The sequence below is a fragment of the Ipomoea triloba genome, chromosome 2 (genome assembly GCF_003576645.1).
Source record: "Ipomoea triloba cultivar NCNSP0323 chromosome 2, ASM357664v1".
NCBI classification, from domain to species: domain Eukaryota; kingdom Viridiplantae; phylum Streptophyta; class Magnoliopsida; order Solanales; family Convolvulaceae; genus Ipomoea; species Ipomoea triloba.
The window spans coordinates 9,219,539-9,236,060 of NC_044917.1; the positions used below are offsets into that span (position 1 = coordinate 9,219,539).

At 31.5% G+C, this 16,522-nt stretch overlaps 2 protein-coding genes across 2 annotated transcripts; both read right to left on the reverse strand.

The window, feature by feature from the left end:
- Positions 1–1,165: 1,165 nt before the first annotated feature.
- Positions 1,166–4,526, reverse strand: LOC116011233 (UDP-glycosyltransferase 90A1-like). The gene is made up of 2 exons (XM_031250772.1): positions 3,853–4,526; positions 1,166–2,088 (listed from the first exon to the last, which is right to left on the reverse strand). The coding sequence occupies exons 1-2, from the start codon at positions 4,472–4,474 to the stop codon at positions 1,295–1,297; spliced, it is 1,416 nt and encodes a 471-aa protein (XP_031106632.1). The 5' UTR covers positions 4,475–4,526; the 3' UTR covers positions 1,166–1,294.
- A 9,053-nt stretch (positions 4,527–13,579) lies between these two features.
- On the reverse strand, positions 13,580–14,050 carry LOC116010714 (RING-H2 finger protein ATL56-like). Its single transcript, XM_031250229.1, has one exon. It carries the CDS (start codon positions 14,048–14,050, stop codon positions 13,580–13,582), a length of 471 nt encoding a protein of 156 aa, XP_031106089.1.
- Positions 14,051–16,522: the final 2,472 nt, after the last annotated feature.

The window sequence follows — 16,522 nt, forward strand, 5'->3', positions numbered from 1 at the left end:
CTATCAATATGCTTCATCTCATAGTCACCCTTTAAATAAAATAAATAAATAAAGACCTACATGAATTATAGTAAGACGTTGAAATATTAGGCCATGTTTTGGAATAATTAATCATTACATTCCCAATTTCAAGTCATACCACAATACAACTTAAGCCATTTTTGTACCAAAAATCTTCAAGCCATCAATACTTTAACACTATAAGGGCATCTCCAATGTTGGGAGAAAAGGAGAAAGGGCTGGAGGGAAGGAGAGTATTTTTCTCCAGAGAGATTGTTCTGTCCAGAGAAAAGGGGGTTAGGGCGCGTGGCACGCATGCAAGCACGCACCACAAGCGTGCCTGCATGCACCACCTTTGGTGGGGATAGCTGTCCGGCTATCGGTTAAAAATATATATATATGGCTCATTGGTTTGACCGTTGAGGCTAAAAAAATTTAATTAAATTATATTTTGTAATTCAAAAATTATTTTATTTCTTTATTTTAATTTAAAATCTAAATTTGAAATTAAAATTATATATAGTAAAGTTAATAAAGTAATATCATAGAACCAAAGATCTTGTGGTCTAATGCCATCCGGTGTCCTGGTTAACACCCCACATGAATAATGGGAGTGGGTTTGAGCCTCAATGGAGGCAATTGTTGACTCTTTGACCTTCATTAGGTTTTTTAACCTTCATTAGGTTAGGTTGAAAACAAAATAGAGAAAGAGTCATTATTACGTAGAAAGTGCATAAAGCTTTTGAGGGTTGGTTTTCAAATTTTTTTTTTAAAATAAAGACACATAATTTATTAATCACAAACATATACTCGGTAATATGTTAACTACACACACATAATTTATTAACTATTGGCACATAATATTTTAATTGCATAGTATATACATGTAGTTAACATTTTATTTGTCTTCAATTTATTTTATGTTAACTATACGTACATAATATGTTCACATAATTTGAATATCATTTTAGACTAGGATCCTATAATTTGCCATTTGACACTTCTATTGTTATAACAAAACAAAACAAGTTCACAGGATTTAACCGGATATATAGTTCAAGGGTTACTCTAAAAATCTTACAGGCTTGTTAGTCTTTGTTCGCCACCAAAGACGACATGGGGCATGTGGCACAACGTAATGCATCTAAAATAACAAAATTAAACATTTTGTCAACAAACAATTTGTTTATTTGCAAGTGATTTTTTAAACACAAAACACATGCATTTATTTTATTGGAACTTATAAACTATTGATGATGATTGATGATCTTAAGACTAGCTAGTAGCTAGGCATTCATTGTGTAATGGCAACAATGGGCAGAGCTTCTTTCCCTCCAGAGGCATCCTCAATAAGCCCACCCAACCCCACCCAAGACGACCCACCGTGTCTCATAGCTTCCGCCGCGGCTTCTCCCACCTCCTCCACCCTCTTTCTCACCTCGGCCCCTCTCGACCCGTCCATAAGCTCCCTCACCATCTTCTCCACCTCCTCGGCCTCCACAAACCCTCTAACCGACCCACCCCTCGGCATAACCCTAAGCCCAACCCCACACTCCTCCGCCGCCACAAACCTCGCATTCAGGTGCTGCTCCGCCATGAAAGGGAGCGCCAAGATCGGCACTTTCGCGCACACGCTTTCCATCACCGAGTTCCACCCGCAGTGACTCAGAAACCCTGTAACGCTTTTGTGCATCAATATCTCATTTTGGTTCGCCCAAACTTTCACCATTAGCCCTCTATCCTTGACCCTCTCTTCAAACCCTTCTTCCAAGTGTTTCATCATCTTTGGCCTAATCACCCAAAGGAATTTCACCCCCGACCGCTCTAACCCTTCCGCTATTTCCTTCAATTGCTCCGCTGATATCTCCGCCTGGGTACCAAACGCGACGTACAGTACTGGTGAGTTGTGGTCTAGCCATTGTATCCATGGTTGATTCTCCGAGGTGGGTGGCGGCTTGGCGGCTAGACAAAGTGGTCCGACACACCAAGCTTTAGGACCTATGTTGTTGTTCCAATACTCTAAATATCTTGTCTCCAATTCATAAAAACTGTTCACGATTAAACCCTGGCTTTTAACCATCGTGACACCTGCACGTGAGCATGCACTGACTAAGCAAATATTTTACCAGATATGATGCTGGGAGTATTAATTAAAATGGAGAAAATAATCAAAATAGACCCTCACCACAAAAGATCAATTAAGTATGTGAACCTTAAAAATGTGCAATTAAAAACTCAATTTGTTAATACCGCAAAAAAAAAAAAAAAAAAAAAAAAACTCAATTTGTTAAAATAAGTCCTGTTTACCAATTACGTTACTAATAAAATTACCGCGTCGTCAAAAATAAAAGAAAAGTGTCTAGTCGCATTCTCCATTGTCGCCTTCTTCAATGGCGAAGGTTCGAAACTCACTGGAACCTTAATGACTAGTTATTCCAAGTGAACAACATGCTATTGGTTTAGATGCATCAAAACAATAAGTTTGAGTGTTTAATTACACTTTTTAAAAATTTCAAGAGTTTAATTGTTCTTTAATTTAAATTTCAATGGTGCATTTGACCCTTTTCCTATAAAAAAAATAATAATGTAAGTTAAATTTAAAAATACTACATAAAATTCCATTTTTTACTCCATCTTTTATTACCACCTTCAAATTCTTGATGTAAATCCTTTCTTAAGACTCGCACAATGATAATAATTTCGTTGATTTTCACATAAAAAGTAAAATGTAACAGAATTGCGTAAATTATATGCTGAAAGGATGATTACATAATAAATATTTGCGTTGACTAATATTTTTAGTTAATTGTGGAAGATAAAATTAGAATTTAAGGAAAACTTTACAAAAAGTACAGAAATTGGCAAAATGTCTACCAAAGGACCAGGAAATAATAAATATTTGCATTGACTGATATAGCCACCCATTAAATAGTGTCGGTTTTACTTGTTTGTAAAATAAAAGGTAAAAATGGAATTTAAGGCAAACTTTACGCTTAAAAACAATATTGAGGGTATTACACCGTTACACGTTATATAATATATATAAGGAATATAATTTTTTTTTTAACGCCAAGCAATAAAAATATTATAAAGATAGTATTATTTTTGTAAATAATATAAAAGTAAAATTAGAATTATTTTCATTTATAACAATTGATATTCTTATTATTTTATGATTATAAGTGTAATGAATATTTTCTTTTCTTTTATATATCTAATAAAATATAAGACATAGTTTCATCAACCAATACCCGTTATGTACGCAGTAAACATTCCAATATAGGTTAATATGTATCATTGTTTCACATATATATAGAAACGACCAAGACCAAGACCAAGACCCCCTTGGAATATTACTATTAACCATATATACACTGACACATCGACACACAAAATAAATTATAGTTCATTCTTTTCATAAATTTTGTATTGACTTTTAGAAATACAAAATATATTTTCAAAATGTATCCTTCAATAATTATTATTATTATTATTATTATTATTATTATTATTATTATATATATATATATTTATTTATTTATTTTCAGTCATCCCGACTAAATTTAATATCAAATATTAAATACGTGTCAATATAATTAATAATTTATATATACTCCGTAAAGGAAAAAAATCATTTTTTCAGTGTGATGAAAATATGATTGTGAATATTATTTCACAATCATAGTAATTTCCCAAGAGCATGTGCCCTCAAGTATCATTTTTTCTCCCCCATAAGCAAATATGTATACAAATTCATACTTATGATGTTAAGTTTAAATTAAGAATAAGTTTTGTCCGAGACTGTCTCAGACATGTAATATTTTAAATAATTTATTGAATTCATGATCTTACCTAGCTGAAGAATGAAATCAACCTGGGGACCTGACGGCTGCAGCTCATTGAACGGCGGCTCGAAGTGGTTTCTCGTTAGCTCCAGCCCGGGGAAGTCGGGGAATCCAAACGGCTCGTCCAGCGACGAAGTATGCGCGTGGGGCCTATCACGTTCGAGAACGCGGTGCACCGTCGTGGCGAAACCGCTCATCCCGAAGAAAAAGTACCTCGGAACTCCGAGCTTCGCCGCGGTTTCTTGGGTCCATCCGAGGAAAGCGTCGGAAATTATGCACCCCACGGGGTGCAAACCTTCCAGAGCGTTCTCGAAGTCGGGCCGCATGAGGGTCGTGACATTCACGAATTCGAAGAAGGAGGAGATGGATGGGAGGTCGTGGGTGTTCTCCACTCCGGGAGGGACGCCGTCTATGGGCTTGTTAGGGAAGGGGAGCTCAATAATCGACGTCGATTTGATGTCGTCGTCTTTGAGGAATGATCGGATAGACGGCGCGTTGGCCGGGGTGGTGAAGACGGCGACGGAGATGCCGCGGCGGCGGAGGAGGCGGACGAGGTAGAGGAGAGGGATGGTGTGGCCATGGGCCATGAAGGGGAAGATCACAAAACATGGAGAAGAAACAGCGCCCATATTAAGAGTTTTTGTTTCTCACTTTCTCGGATTCTCGGAATGATCATAGAAGCTATGGATGGTGGGTTTTTATAGTCTTACAATGAATTTACGCATTGTACTGCTAACTTTGATTTTTAAGTGTGAGAAACGTTCGTAGACTGATTGATTTATAATATTAAAAAGTAAACTTTTTAATTATTATTATACTAAATATGGTGTGAGAAAATATAATTACAATAAATACATATTTTGACTTTTCGAGTTAATACCCAATTTAGTATCGACTATAGTGGTTTTTCTCGATTTAGTCATAAACGACTTTTTGTGCTTAATTAGGTCATCGATTTTGATTGTTTTACCCAATTAAGTTATCGACTATTATAATCAAGGACTAAATTGAGAAAAATAACTATAGTCGTCGATGACTAAATTGGGTAAAGTCACTATACTCGAAGACTAATTTTGATAAAATTATTACAGTTAAGGACTAAATTTGGTATTAATAGAGGTGAAATTACCAAGCTATCTTAATATAAGACTCAATTGGGTAAAACTATCAAAGTGAATGAACTAATTTTTTATTTTTGAAAACCTCGATGAACTAATTAAACACAAGAAATAACTTAGGACTAAATTGAGAAAAACAACTATAATTGAAGAGTAAATTGGGTATTAACTCTATATATTTCAATTCGCTAATACATATTCATGTCCGGAAATTCATGCATATGAGTGACAAATAATAATATAAAAATAAAATGCACTTATTATTATTATTATTATTATTATTATTATTAACATTAAAATGTTAGAAAATATTTGTAATGAGTCAAGTTAAAAATAATAATAAATTGAAGGAATATTCTGTTATCAAAGTTTGTACATAAGAGGAAAACTAAAAAGCAAATATAGGAACTTTGGAAAAATATCGTGTCATTGTACAATAAAAGAATCAAAATGTACAAGTTATTATCAATGCACTTGATTATACCAACCTATTTTATATTTCCATTAGAACCTTACTAAATTTGATTTTAGTGGCCGGCCTTGTTTGGCTTGCGGAATAGGAATTTTGTCATTTCATTTTTTAAATTTAAAAAAAAAAAAAAAAAAAAAAAAAACAGAGAGGAGCTAAGTCGGAGCAGCAGCAGCAGATCGGACCATGGAGCTTCAACCACCAGCAGCGTGCTCCGGGGAAGGCGAGCAGGATGCCGGCGAGGGAGGAGCGAAGTTGCCACTGCCACGCCAAGCCGTCACCACCGTCGAAGTTCAACGCTCTCCGTCTCTCATTCCGCTTTTCCTCAAACCCGGACTCCAGTTCAGACTCATCGTCAAAGCCTTGAGATGACGACAAAGGCCCCTCCTAATTCGCTCCTCCCTCGCCGGCGTCCTGCTCGCCTTCCCTGTCGGAGCACGTTGGTGGTGGTTGAAGCTTCATGGACCGATATGCTGCTACTACTCAGACTTCACTCCTCTCCTTTAAAAAAACAATCAAAAATGAAATGAAAAAATTGTCCTTAACTGAATTCATTCGCCGGAATTTGATCAGAAGGACCAAATGTGGTACGAATTTAAAAGTCGTTGGACCAAATTTAAAAATTTTAATAGTCGAGGACTAAATGTGGAAATGGTTCAATAGTCGTGGGACCAAAAATGGAAATAACTCATAAAATTACTAGTTGATGACTAAATTAGGTATTAATTAATAGAGGTAAATTACCAAGCTATCTTTACATAGGACTCAATTGGATAAAACCATCAAAATCGATTATCAAATTAAACACAAAAAGTGTTTTAGGACTAATTGAGAAAAATCATAGGACTAAATTGGGTATGAACTCTATATATTTCACTAATACATATTCATGTCATCATCATGTTAGAAAATATTTGCAATGAAGCCAATGAGTGAATGAAGTTAAAAAAAAATTGAAGAATATTCTATTACCAAAGGTTGTACATGAAAGGAACAACTAAAAAGCAAATATAGTAACTTTGGAAAAATATCTTGTCATTGAACAATAAATGAATCAAAATGTACAAGTTATTATCAATGCACATGATTATACCAACCTATTTTATATTTTCATTAGAACCTTACTAAATTCAATTTTAGTGGTGGGCCTTGTTTGGCTTGCAAAATAGGAATTAACCCGGGCTGTCCATCTTAAAAGATCTAAGATATATATCATATATATATATTTAAATGCAGTGAAATTTTTGTAAATAACTCAAAATTTGAAATACAACTAACATGTGTTAAAAATGTAAGTAATAGATGAATATGTACAAGTAAAATGTGCTAGTAAAATCACTTAAAATTACATCTATTAACATTATATATAATGTAAGTAATTTACCTTTTACATTGGTGCAACTAATAAATATAATGTTTAGTGGGTAGAAGTGTCAAAATTGGTCAGTTTGGCCCAAGCAAATGACCCATAAATTAGAGGTGAACATAGATTCACTAAGGCCTTCCTCAATAGTTAAAATTTTGGTGTGGTTTTTGAAAAATTTTTGTAAATGTGATTACGAAAGAGAAAATGAGGTGGAGGAAAAAAAAAAGAAAAGAAAAAAAACAAAAACAAAATAAAAAACTGAAAAAAATAATTAAAAAAATTAATATTACGCGCCGCCTGGGCACAAGAGTTGGTGGGTCCCTTAATTTCAAAAAAAAAAAACTCAACATTTGCTGGGAGTACCAATGCCTTCTCTTTCCTCGCCTTCTCTCTTCCAAGGTGACAACTTTTACCTAAAAAAACATTGAAAGAACCATCAATGGGGATAGCCTAAATTTGCTCTAGTTTTTCAAATTCACCAAATTTATTCCTATATAATTAATAACCAAATTCACCAAATTTATTCCTATATAATTCATAACCGTCAAATCGATAGGATGTGGATCACTTAGGGTACCTTTGAAAACCAAAAAAAAAAATTGAAAAAAGTTTTTGAAATTAAAAGTGATTCATATTTTGAAAATATTTTCATTTTTTGGTACTCAGTTGAAAGTATTAAAAAAAATTGTTTGGTTGAAAATAAGAGAATTATCTTTTTATGTTTGACTCATTTTTAAAAAATAAAAATCTTATTACAAAGTTATTTCATTTAAAACATTAAGAATAAAATGTTTAGTGCCCTTACATTTATCACTCACAAACTTAAAGCTCCTTATTGTGACAAGTTTTAATTGATTTCTTTAATTTCTCCTTTTTTTTTAATCTTTTTATTTCATATCTTAGCCAATTAAAACTTGTATGCCACATTAGGAAGTGGCAAGTTTGTGAGTGGTAGATATACGACCACTAAGCATTGTCTAAATATTAATTAAGAAAAGTAGTACTTTTTGTCTCTAAATTATTGAAAAATAGGACTGTTCGCGTCTCAATTATACCTATTGTGACGACGTTTAAAAATAGTGTATATTTAAAATCTTAGCCTCTTAAAGAAAACGGGTCGTGTCCAAGTGTAAGCATTGTTGTGTTTGTGTTTAATATTATTGTGTTCGTATAGTAATCGTGCCAATTGATTGCATGAATTGTCAGGTCTAAAGTTTCCAAAATTCTAATTAGCGTATCAAGACAAACATGCATGTATCTGTCATGAGAGAACATAATAGCTCAACAAATAATTCATAGTTAGTTGGAGAATGATTCATGTTTAGATTTTATTGAAAGAATTAAATAAAATGAATAAAAAGTATAATTCATATTTTTTATTCAATGAAATTTATTATGTTAGTATCAGATGTGTGAAAAACGAAAGTATACATAATATTCTACTTTCTAATGGTAAACTCTAATGGGAAGAAAAGATGCAGCGAACAAATTAACGTCTGGTCTTTGTGGAAGACAAATAAAAAATAAAAGTAGACGCTCAGCTCACACGGCATTGATTCCTCGTGGAAAAGATTATTGTCTTGAACATAATTTTTGTATAAAAAAATAATATTTATGTTTGATTATTATATTATAGTAATGAGTATCCGAGAAACTCTGAGAGTCTGAGTTGGCTCAAGGAGATGAATTATGATCAAGTGGATGTTGAAATGGATGGTCAACTAGTGTTTTTATCTTTACATAATGATGTTTTTCATTCTGAGTTTGGTATTATTATTTCAGATATTAAAGAAGCTGTAATGCAATTTAGTGATGTGAGTTTCAGTTTTACTAGAAGGTCTATGAATCGAGCTGCCCATGGTTTTGTTAGGAAAGCTGTTTCTTTGTCTGGCCTGAGTGAGTGGTATGCTACCCCTCCTTCTTTTGTTCTTGATATTCTTGATTTGAATTCAATAAATTAAGTTCTTTAAAAATAAAATAAAATTATATTGTCTAACATTCTATTGGTTGAGCAAATCAGAAAGAGTCTTCCCAATGTACGTTTAACTCTCCTATATGATTTGTAAGCTATAAGCCTATAACACATGTGATTTGAACTAGATTTATCTAACGCACAACCTCACATAATTGCATGCTACATATTTTCTCTGGTCCCCGTCACAAAAAAAAATAAATAAATAAATAAAAATTATTGGCTTTGATGGCGGCACTATTGTAGAAATGCTACCCTACTCACAAGTCATAAGGCCATCAGTCATCCTTTCTTTCTCACTAAAAGAAAGACTTCCAACAACCGATATAGCCGTTCCAACTTGTGTTACACGCACACAAGACAAAATGGTGTTTTATTTGGTTCTAAAAACACTATAATTTAATTTGCATTTCTATACTAAAGGTAATAAAGTTATTGAGACGCAAATTGACTACAAAAGTTGCTTTATAATTAAATACTCCAGATTTGTTAGTTAATTCTACAAATAATATAATTTAAACTTAATTACATAGCAGGATGTTACACAAAAGTGATATTTACTCAGTGTAGATTCTCAAATAGTAATTAAAGGTTTCTCTCATCACCGAAATAAAAAATAATAATTTCTTAATACTCCGTAATAGTTATACAATACAAGTAATAGATCGATGTTATATGAAAAAACTCTTCCAACATTTATTATTATATATATTAATAAGGTGGAGACAAAGGAAAAACAAGGAAAACAAACCAAATGCTACATGTATCTCGGAAGTTGGAACAATGACTCAATGAGTATGGTGTTAGTGAAGAGTAAAGGAATGGGGCTACTCGGTCTAACTGGTTAGATAGTTAGCTTGATAACTATAATGTTTCAAATTTAATTTTTCATGAGTTGTCTAAAGACAAGTTTTACCCAATGTGCATATTCGGATATCGACTATGAACTTCCTATATATCAAAGTGACCTTCCATCCATACAATTCTCTCCACTTTCACATCACATTAAAAAAATATTTTCTTTATTTTAAAATAAATTCTTTTCTACAATTAATCTCTTTTATCAATATATAAATTAATTTAAGATATTAAATAATAATAATAATAATAATAATAATAATTCAATTGAAACAATAAACTTTTTTGCAAATAAATGGGCATCAAAGGTCAACTATATATGTTATGGCACTAAGATCTAATTCTACTGGTGGATGCATTGATTCTTTGGATTGAAAAAATTTGAGAAAGTATAGAATAAATATTATCTTAAAAAAAAAGGGCATCAAAGAACAACAAGAATAAATGACATAATGAGACAAGGGCCCGGAAAATACACTTACATTTCGTACAAATTTTTACTTCAATCATCTATCTACTACGGAAAGTTAGAAAATACTTGGTGTACTCTTATTTTCTATTTCCAACTTCTACTTCCTCTCACAAGTCTTTGATGTTGACACTTTTCCTAGGATCCACATGATGAAAATAACATATCCTTAATTGCCACATCATGAAATAAAAACAAGAAAGTAGAATTTGGGAGTACATGCATATAGTATGGTCCATCAATCACTTTTTTTTTTTAACATGGTTCATGGTCCATCTTGTAAAGTGTACTATTAACATACGACATATTTTTATTATACTAAAGTTATATTTTTAATACACTAAATGCTCATTTTCTAAAATTATACTACGTATTATTTAAGTATTGAACTATTGAATGTATATTATTTATTATACAATCAAACAATTTATTTTAATATAAAAATAATGTATGTTCAGTATATTAAAAATATATACTTATAATGTAAACTATCGTCAACAATATATATAATTTGCTCGGTTTGCCTAGCTATTTCATTTGATGTCATTATGTATTCTATAAATGAGATGAATTTGGGCCATTGGGGTAATTACATGGCCCAAATTCGAAACGTTGCAAGCCTACTCTATATCCGACAGATTATTGTATGGACTATGATCTGCTTAATTGTGTGAATTATTATTGTAATATACAATATACAATTTTAATATTAAAAATACATTATTTATGTATTGAATGTACATTATATGATATGAAAAAAAAATTATGTGCTTTTAAATAATGTACTTTATGTATGCAAATAATGTTCTTTTAGTATATTAAAAAAGTACTTTTTATTTATGGTTCACACAAATGCGTGAACCATGGTCCATAGAATAATGATTGATTCTTACTCAATCCTTATACCATGGACTAGGATTCACAATGCACTGAGCACTGTCGACCCTGATGCATGTGTATGTGTTTTATGTTGTGAGTTTTGTGTCTTGGGTTATGAAATTCTGTATTTTAAGAGTATGAATTCTGTATCTGAAACAAATTAGTAATTGTGTCTTATGTTATGAATTTATGTGTCTTGTGTTATGAATTTATGTGTCTTGTGTTGTGAAATCTGTGCCTATGAACACAAATTATGTACCTAAATTAGATTTGAAAATATATAGCATGTGTATGTATGTGTCTTGTATTATGAAATTCTATACTTTACAAGTATGAATTCTGTACCACATCGTTTCGATCCAGGATTCATAATGTGGCAAATTATTTTGTGGACCCGAGTCTAAAAATACACAATTTATATACTAAATGTTCACAATTTTTATATACTAAATGCTCACACTTTACATATTGAATATTCACAATTTAATCACAATTTAAATTGTAAATATTCAGTATATAAATTGTTATGGGCATTACATACATTTTTAATATATTGAAGTATTGTTATGGGCATTACGTACATTTTTAATATATTGAAGTATTGTTATGGGCATTACGTACATTTTTAATATATTAAAGTTACATTATTTGTCAACCATGGTCCACACATCTCTATAGGCCATGTATATATATGGTAACGAGATGGCCTAAGAGGAATCGTCACTTGTGAGAATCGAACTCGAGTTCTCCAGAAATTTTTCCTCACAAAAAGAGCTCACTTGCCACTTAAACTATCCCAGGGTTATATTAAATATGAACTAAAGTCAAAGTTCCTTAGATTTTAATATTCGATCAACAGATCGATTGTTGCATATTGTTTTGGGCGTAAAGCCAATTATACATTTCACATGCTGCATATGCACAAGACATGCATCCATACTGGATGTTTAGGCAAATTATATGGTGGACCACGGTGCACACAGCAATGTGCACCACGTACGTAAACGATGTCGTTTTGAGCATTGTAAATTAATCGTCCCTTTTTTTGGAAATCACGTTTCCCGTTTCGGTCGGTCTGTGTATTTATGTTAATATTCTGTGTATTCTAGGTAATCATTCTGTGTATTACAGGCAATTGTTCTGTGTATTCTAGGCAACCGTTCTGTGTATTCATGTTTGTAACACATGTTGTGATGAGTTTGTGCATTCGAATGTTTAGGAGGATGCGTTATGTGTATTTTGTGTCAATATTCTGTATATTCATGTTATTAACTAAGGTTGTGATGTGTTTGTGCATTTGAATGTTAAGAGGATGAGTTCTGTGTATTTTGTGTCAATATTCTGTGTATTCTGGGCAAACATTCTGTGTATTCTAGGCAAACGTTCTGTGTATTATAGATAATGATTATGTGTATTATAGATAATGAATTCTCTGTAGTCATTCGCGTCCGCGTCCACTAACATCGAAACGACGTCGTTTTGGAATCTGGGTGCACATTGCTATGTGCACCGTGATGCAGGATATAACGATTGGTTTATACATTCAAAAACTATCTCACAAAAATATTTAACATATAATAAGATTAAAAAACAACAATGGAACAATATTGTTTTATTCAAGATAAAACACTTTACAAGAATAAAATTTTTATTTAAATATAATTAAAAAAAATACATTTAGAAACTAATTTTCATTATTAGCACCAGTTGAAATATCATTTCAACCTTCAACCACCATTTATTTTGTTTATTTGCAACGTCTGTGGAAATATCATTTAATATCATTTCAACCATCACCCATCATTTCCACAATAGTGTTTAGCCCCATGGATGGGCTCATCAATTTGAGCCTTACATGCACAGGAGGGCATTTATATTACACAATTCAAATTTTAAAAAAATTAAATGATATTTATATTAGTGTAAACTTACATCCGATCCCTTTCTAATATAAGACTATGACTACTTAAATAGGTTGAGAAAGTATAGATGAACAAATATTATAATGTAATAGAGTCAGTAGCATTCCAAAAAAAAAAAAGGCCTTCCAATTCAAATAAATACATTTTGAGAATCAATTTCTTATTCACCAATAATCCATTTTGAGGGAATAATAAATAAAATTAAACATCATACTTAGAAGAAACTGAATTGATTTTGACTTAACCAAATCGAAAGTAAATCTCATTCAAAACTAAACATCAAAATGCTATTTTAAGTTAATTTTTTTCAACAAGCAGCACCAAAAGTCATATTGAATTGAAGAATTTGATGAATCCCAACACCCACCACTGCCCAACACAAATAAATACAAAATTGAAATTAAAGAATGGATAATAATATATTAAAAAAAAACAAAGCAAATTAAAGACATTCAAATTGAAATTAAAGAATGGATAATAATATATTTTAAAAAAAAACAAAGCAAAAGAAATTCAAATTTAATTTCTTTTTAAGTACTCTCTTATAATACAGTATCTGTTCATTACTTTCTCAACCTACTGAAGCACAAAGAGTCCATTGAGATTCGAACCCACAACCTCCCATATGAGAATGCAACTTAGTGACACTAGACCACAAGATCTCGGGGCTTTAATTTCATTCTATGTCAATTCAATCACAATTTGATTTGAATTACTATTGCTACTTTCCTCCCCAATACTAGTAGTTGTTGTAAAGGGTGGAGTGTTGGTAGCAGCTCTGCAAATAGGGCAAACAGCTGCAGTGATGAGCCATGGTTCAATGCACTGAGCATGGAAGCAATGTTTGCACTTTGGCAGCACCCTACACGTGTCCCCACTCTTGAACTTCTCCAAGCAAACTGCACAAATAGTGCCACTCACCCTTTCTTCATCATCATCTTCTTCTTCTTCCAATTTGTACTCAAAACAAGGCAATTTCTTTATATCCTCTTGGGACATGCTTGAACTTCTTCTATTATTCATATCCCTTCTTGGGTTAAAACTTTCTCCACTACTTATGCTCCCAAATGCCCTCCCAACTATACAAACATGTATGAAAGTGAAAACTCCAACTCCTATAAATAGCAGCACCAAACAGACCACTACTTCCATACCCATATATATATATATATATATAGCTTCTCACTGATACTTCTTTGTTGTAACACTAATATATTATAGACTGCAAAAAAAAAAATGATTTGAAGTATATTTGGTTCTTGAACTGAAGAAGAAAAACAAGAAGGGAGAAAATTTCACATGCGTTTGAATTGGGGGATTTGAGGAAGACTTTATCAGTGGTTGAATAGGAAGAAGATGTGGCGGCTTTACCTCACCAAGTGGCCAAATTTTTATTCTAGTTTCATGGATTTATTTACATTTTAAACTTAATTAGCTTCAAGGTATTTAGTTTTCTTTGTTGAAATATGACAATAATATACTCTCTTTTTTTTTTTTGAATGACTAGGGAAACTCATAACCCTTTCGAGTGTGAGTAAATTCCGCTTATGACGCTAACCGACAAAAAACTACAATAATAAAATAAATCAGTCTAAGTTACATACCTATAGACTATAGCTGACCAGCTCAAATCAATAAAGTAAAGTTTTGAACTCGTGATACATTATTCTTTAACTTGTCCCATATAGATTTAGGCAATAACTGACATAAAATTTTTCATTAATATTTTCTTACTTTCTTGTAATGACATTATTTCCCACGGTATGTTACTAGATAAAAATTTAATCTAAATAGCATTTAGCAATAATAATAATAATAATAATAATAATAATAATAAACACTAGAACACTAGCTTACAATATATAATAATTGAATGAAATAATAAAGACAAAGTTGATGGATCAAAACATGGTTATAATAGTATATTTGTTTATTTATTTATTTTTGTGTTTTTGTCTTCATTCAATTAGTGGAGTAATATTTTATTTCGAAATTGACTTAGAGTTCAACCTGTCACTATCTATTGTTACATAAAATAAAATATTAAAATAAACTCGAAAAATGAAGTTACGATTAACCAAGAGTCCAAGTGTATCTTCAAATGAAGAAACACAAGTAAAAATATGCTTCTTAATTGGAATCTCGAGAGCCAATTACTTTTGTTGGGCCGTTGGGGTGTTGTGGTAATGGTGATGGTGGTAGCTTAGTGGTGTGGTGGTGGTTACGTTGATAGGTGGTGGTGATGACGAATCTGGAAACTAAAAAAGAGATGAGAGAAAAGATGAATACAAGAAAATAAAGAATTTAGAAAATGTCTTCCGACTAAAAATATAAGAAAGCTAAGACATTTTCTCCTAAATTGGAGCTACTAGAATAAATATTTTCCTTTGACTTTATTTTCATGAAATAAAAAACACGGAAAATCTAGAAAAATGACTTCCGAAAGTCATTTTTCGGATTTTCAAATGACCTTAAAAGTATTATATTTTTCATTATAAGTATTATACTTTCTCACATAAATAACAATCAATCAATTCATTCATGATTAGTATTATACTTTTTCTTATAACTAACGTTTTACTCACGAAATATTATATTTTAATTTAAAAGTATTAAACTATCCCATATAAATAACAAATAATTTATTTTTGAAGGAAAATAACAAATAATTTATTCTTAATTAGTATTAAATTTTTCAATATAAGCATTATATTTCCATTTTAACTTTGACCCGTCTCAGGGAACATGAGACTCACCCAAAAATACACAGTATTGTTCTTGTAGGGTCCATATTATTGCAAGTTTATTAATGGTTTTTATAAACGTTGAACAAGAATAGTAATGAGTCAATGACCTAAAATCTTGGTTAAATAGATAATTAAGCTGCATGTTGCTATCGAAAGAAAAATCAAATAATTTAGATGTTCTGTTGATATCGTAGTCACACATCTAATACGTTGTTAATTAATCCGTAATTAAAAAATAAAAATTTAATAGAAAAACTTAATTATTTATGAAACAATTTTCAGTATGCTTTTACCACCTAAAATCTCACTTGATATTACTAAATTAAATGGTCCACTAAATAAAACAAATTTATTTAACTCTTTAGGGCTACAACTGATGGATAAAGTATATTGAACAGATATTATTTTATAATAGAGTCGATAGTGTTAAAAAAATATCTATCAAATAAAAATAAAATTGAATAGTCAGAGTATTTTCATTAGTGAAAAGAGCATAATGATTTGATTTTTTTTTTAAAACTCATGCGGTGAAAAGTGAAAGGGTGTGTAGTTGGACTTTTATTTGTCCTAACGATGGAGACGAAATTTGAGAAATAGGGAACATCATCTGCACATCCGAGATATTAAAATTTTTATATATAATTTTTGTAAGGTATATTAAATATAATATATCTATAAATTTTTAAAGGAAAGATGAATGATAAAAGAAATTAATTAAAAGAAATTAATTAAAAGAAATTATGTGTAATGCGGAACGGAAAAAGCGACGCTTCACATCTGACGAAAGATGCGCCATCTGTGGGGCGGAGAAAGAAGATATCGAGCATACAATGAGAAAATGTCCGGCAGCCGAGGCAGTGTGGAAAAACATCAACAT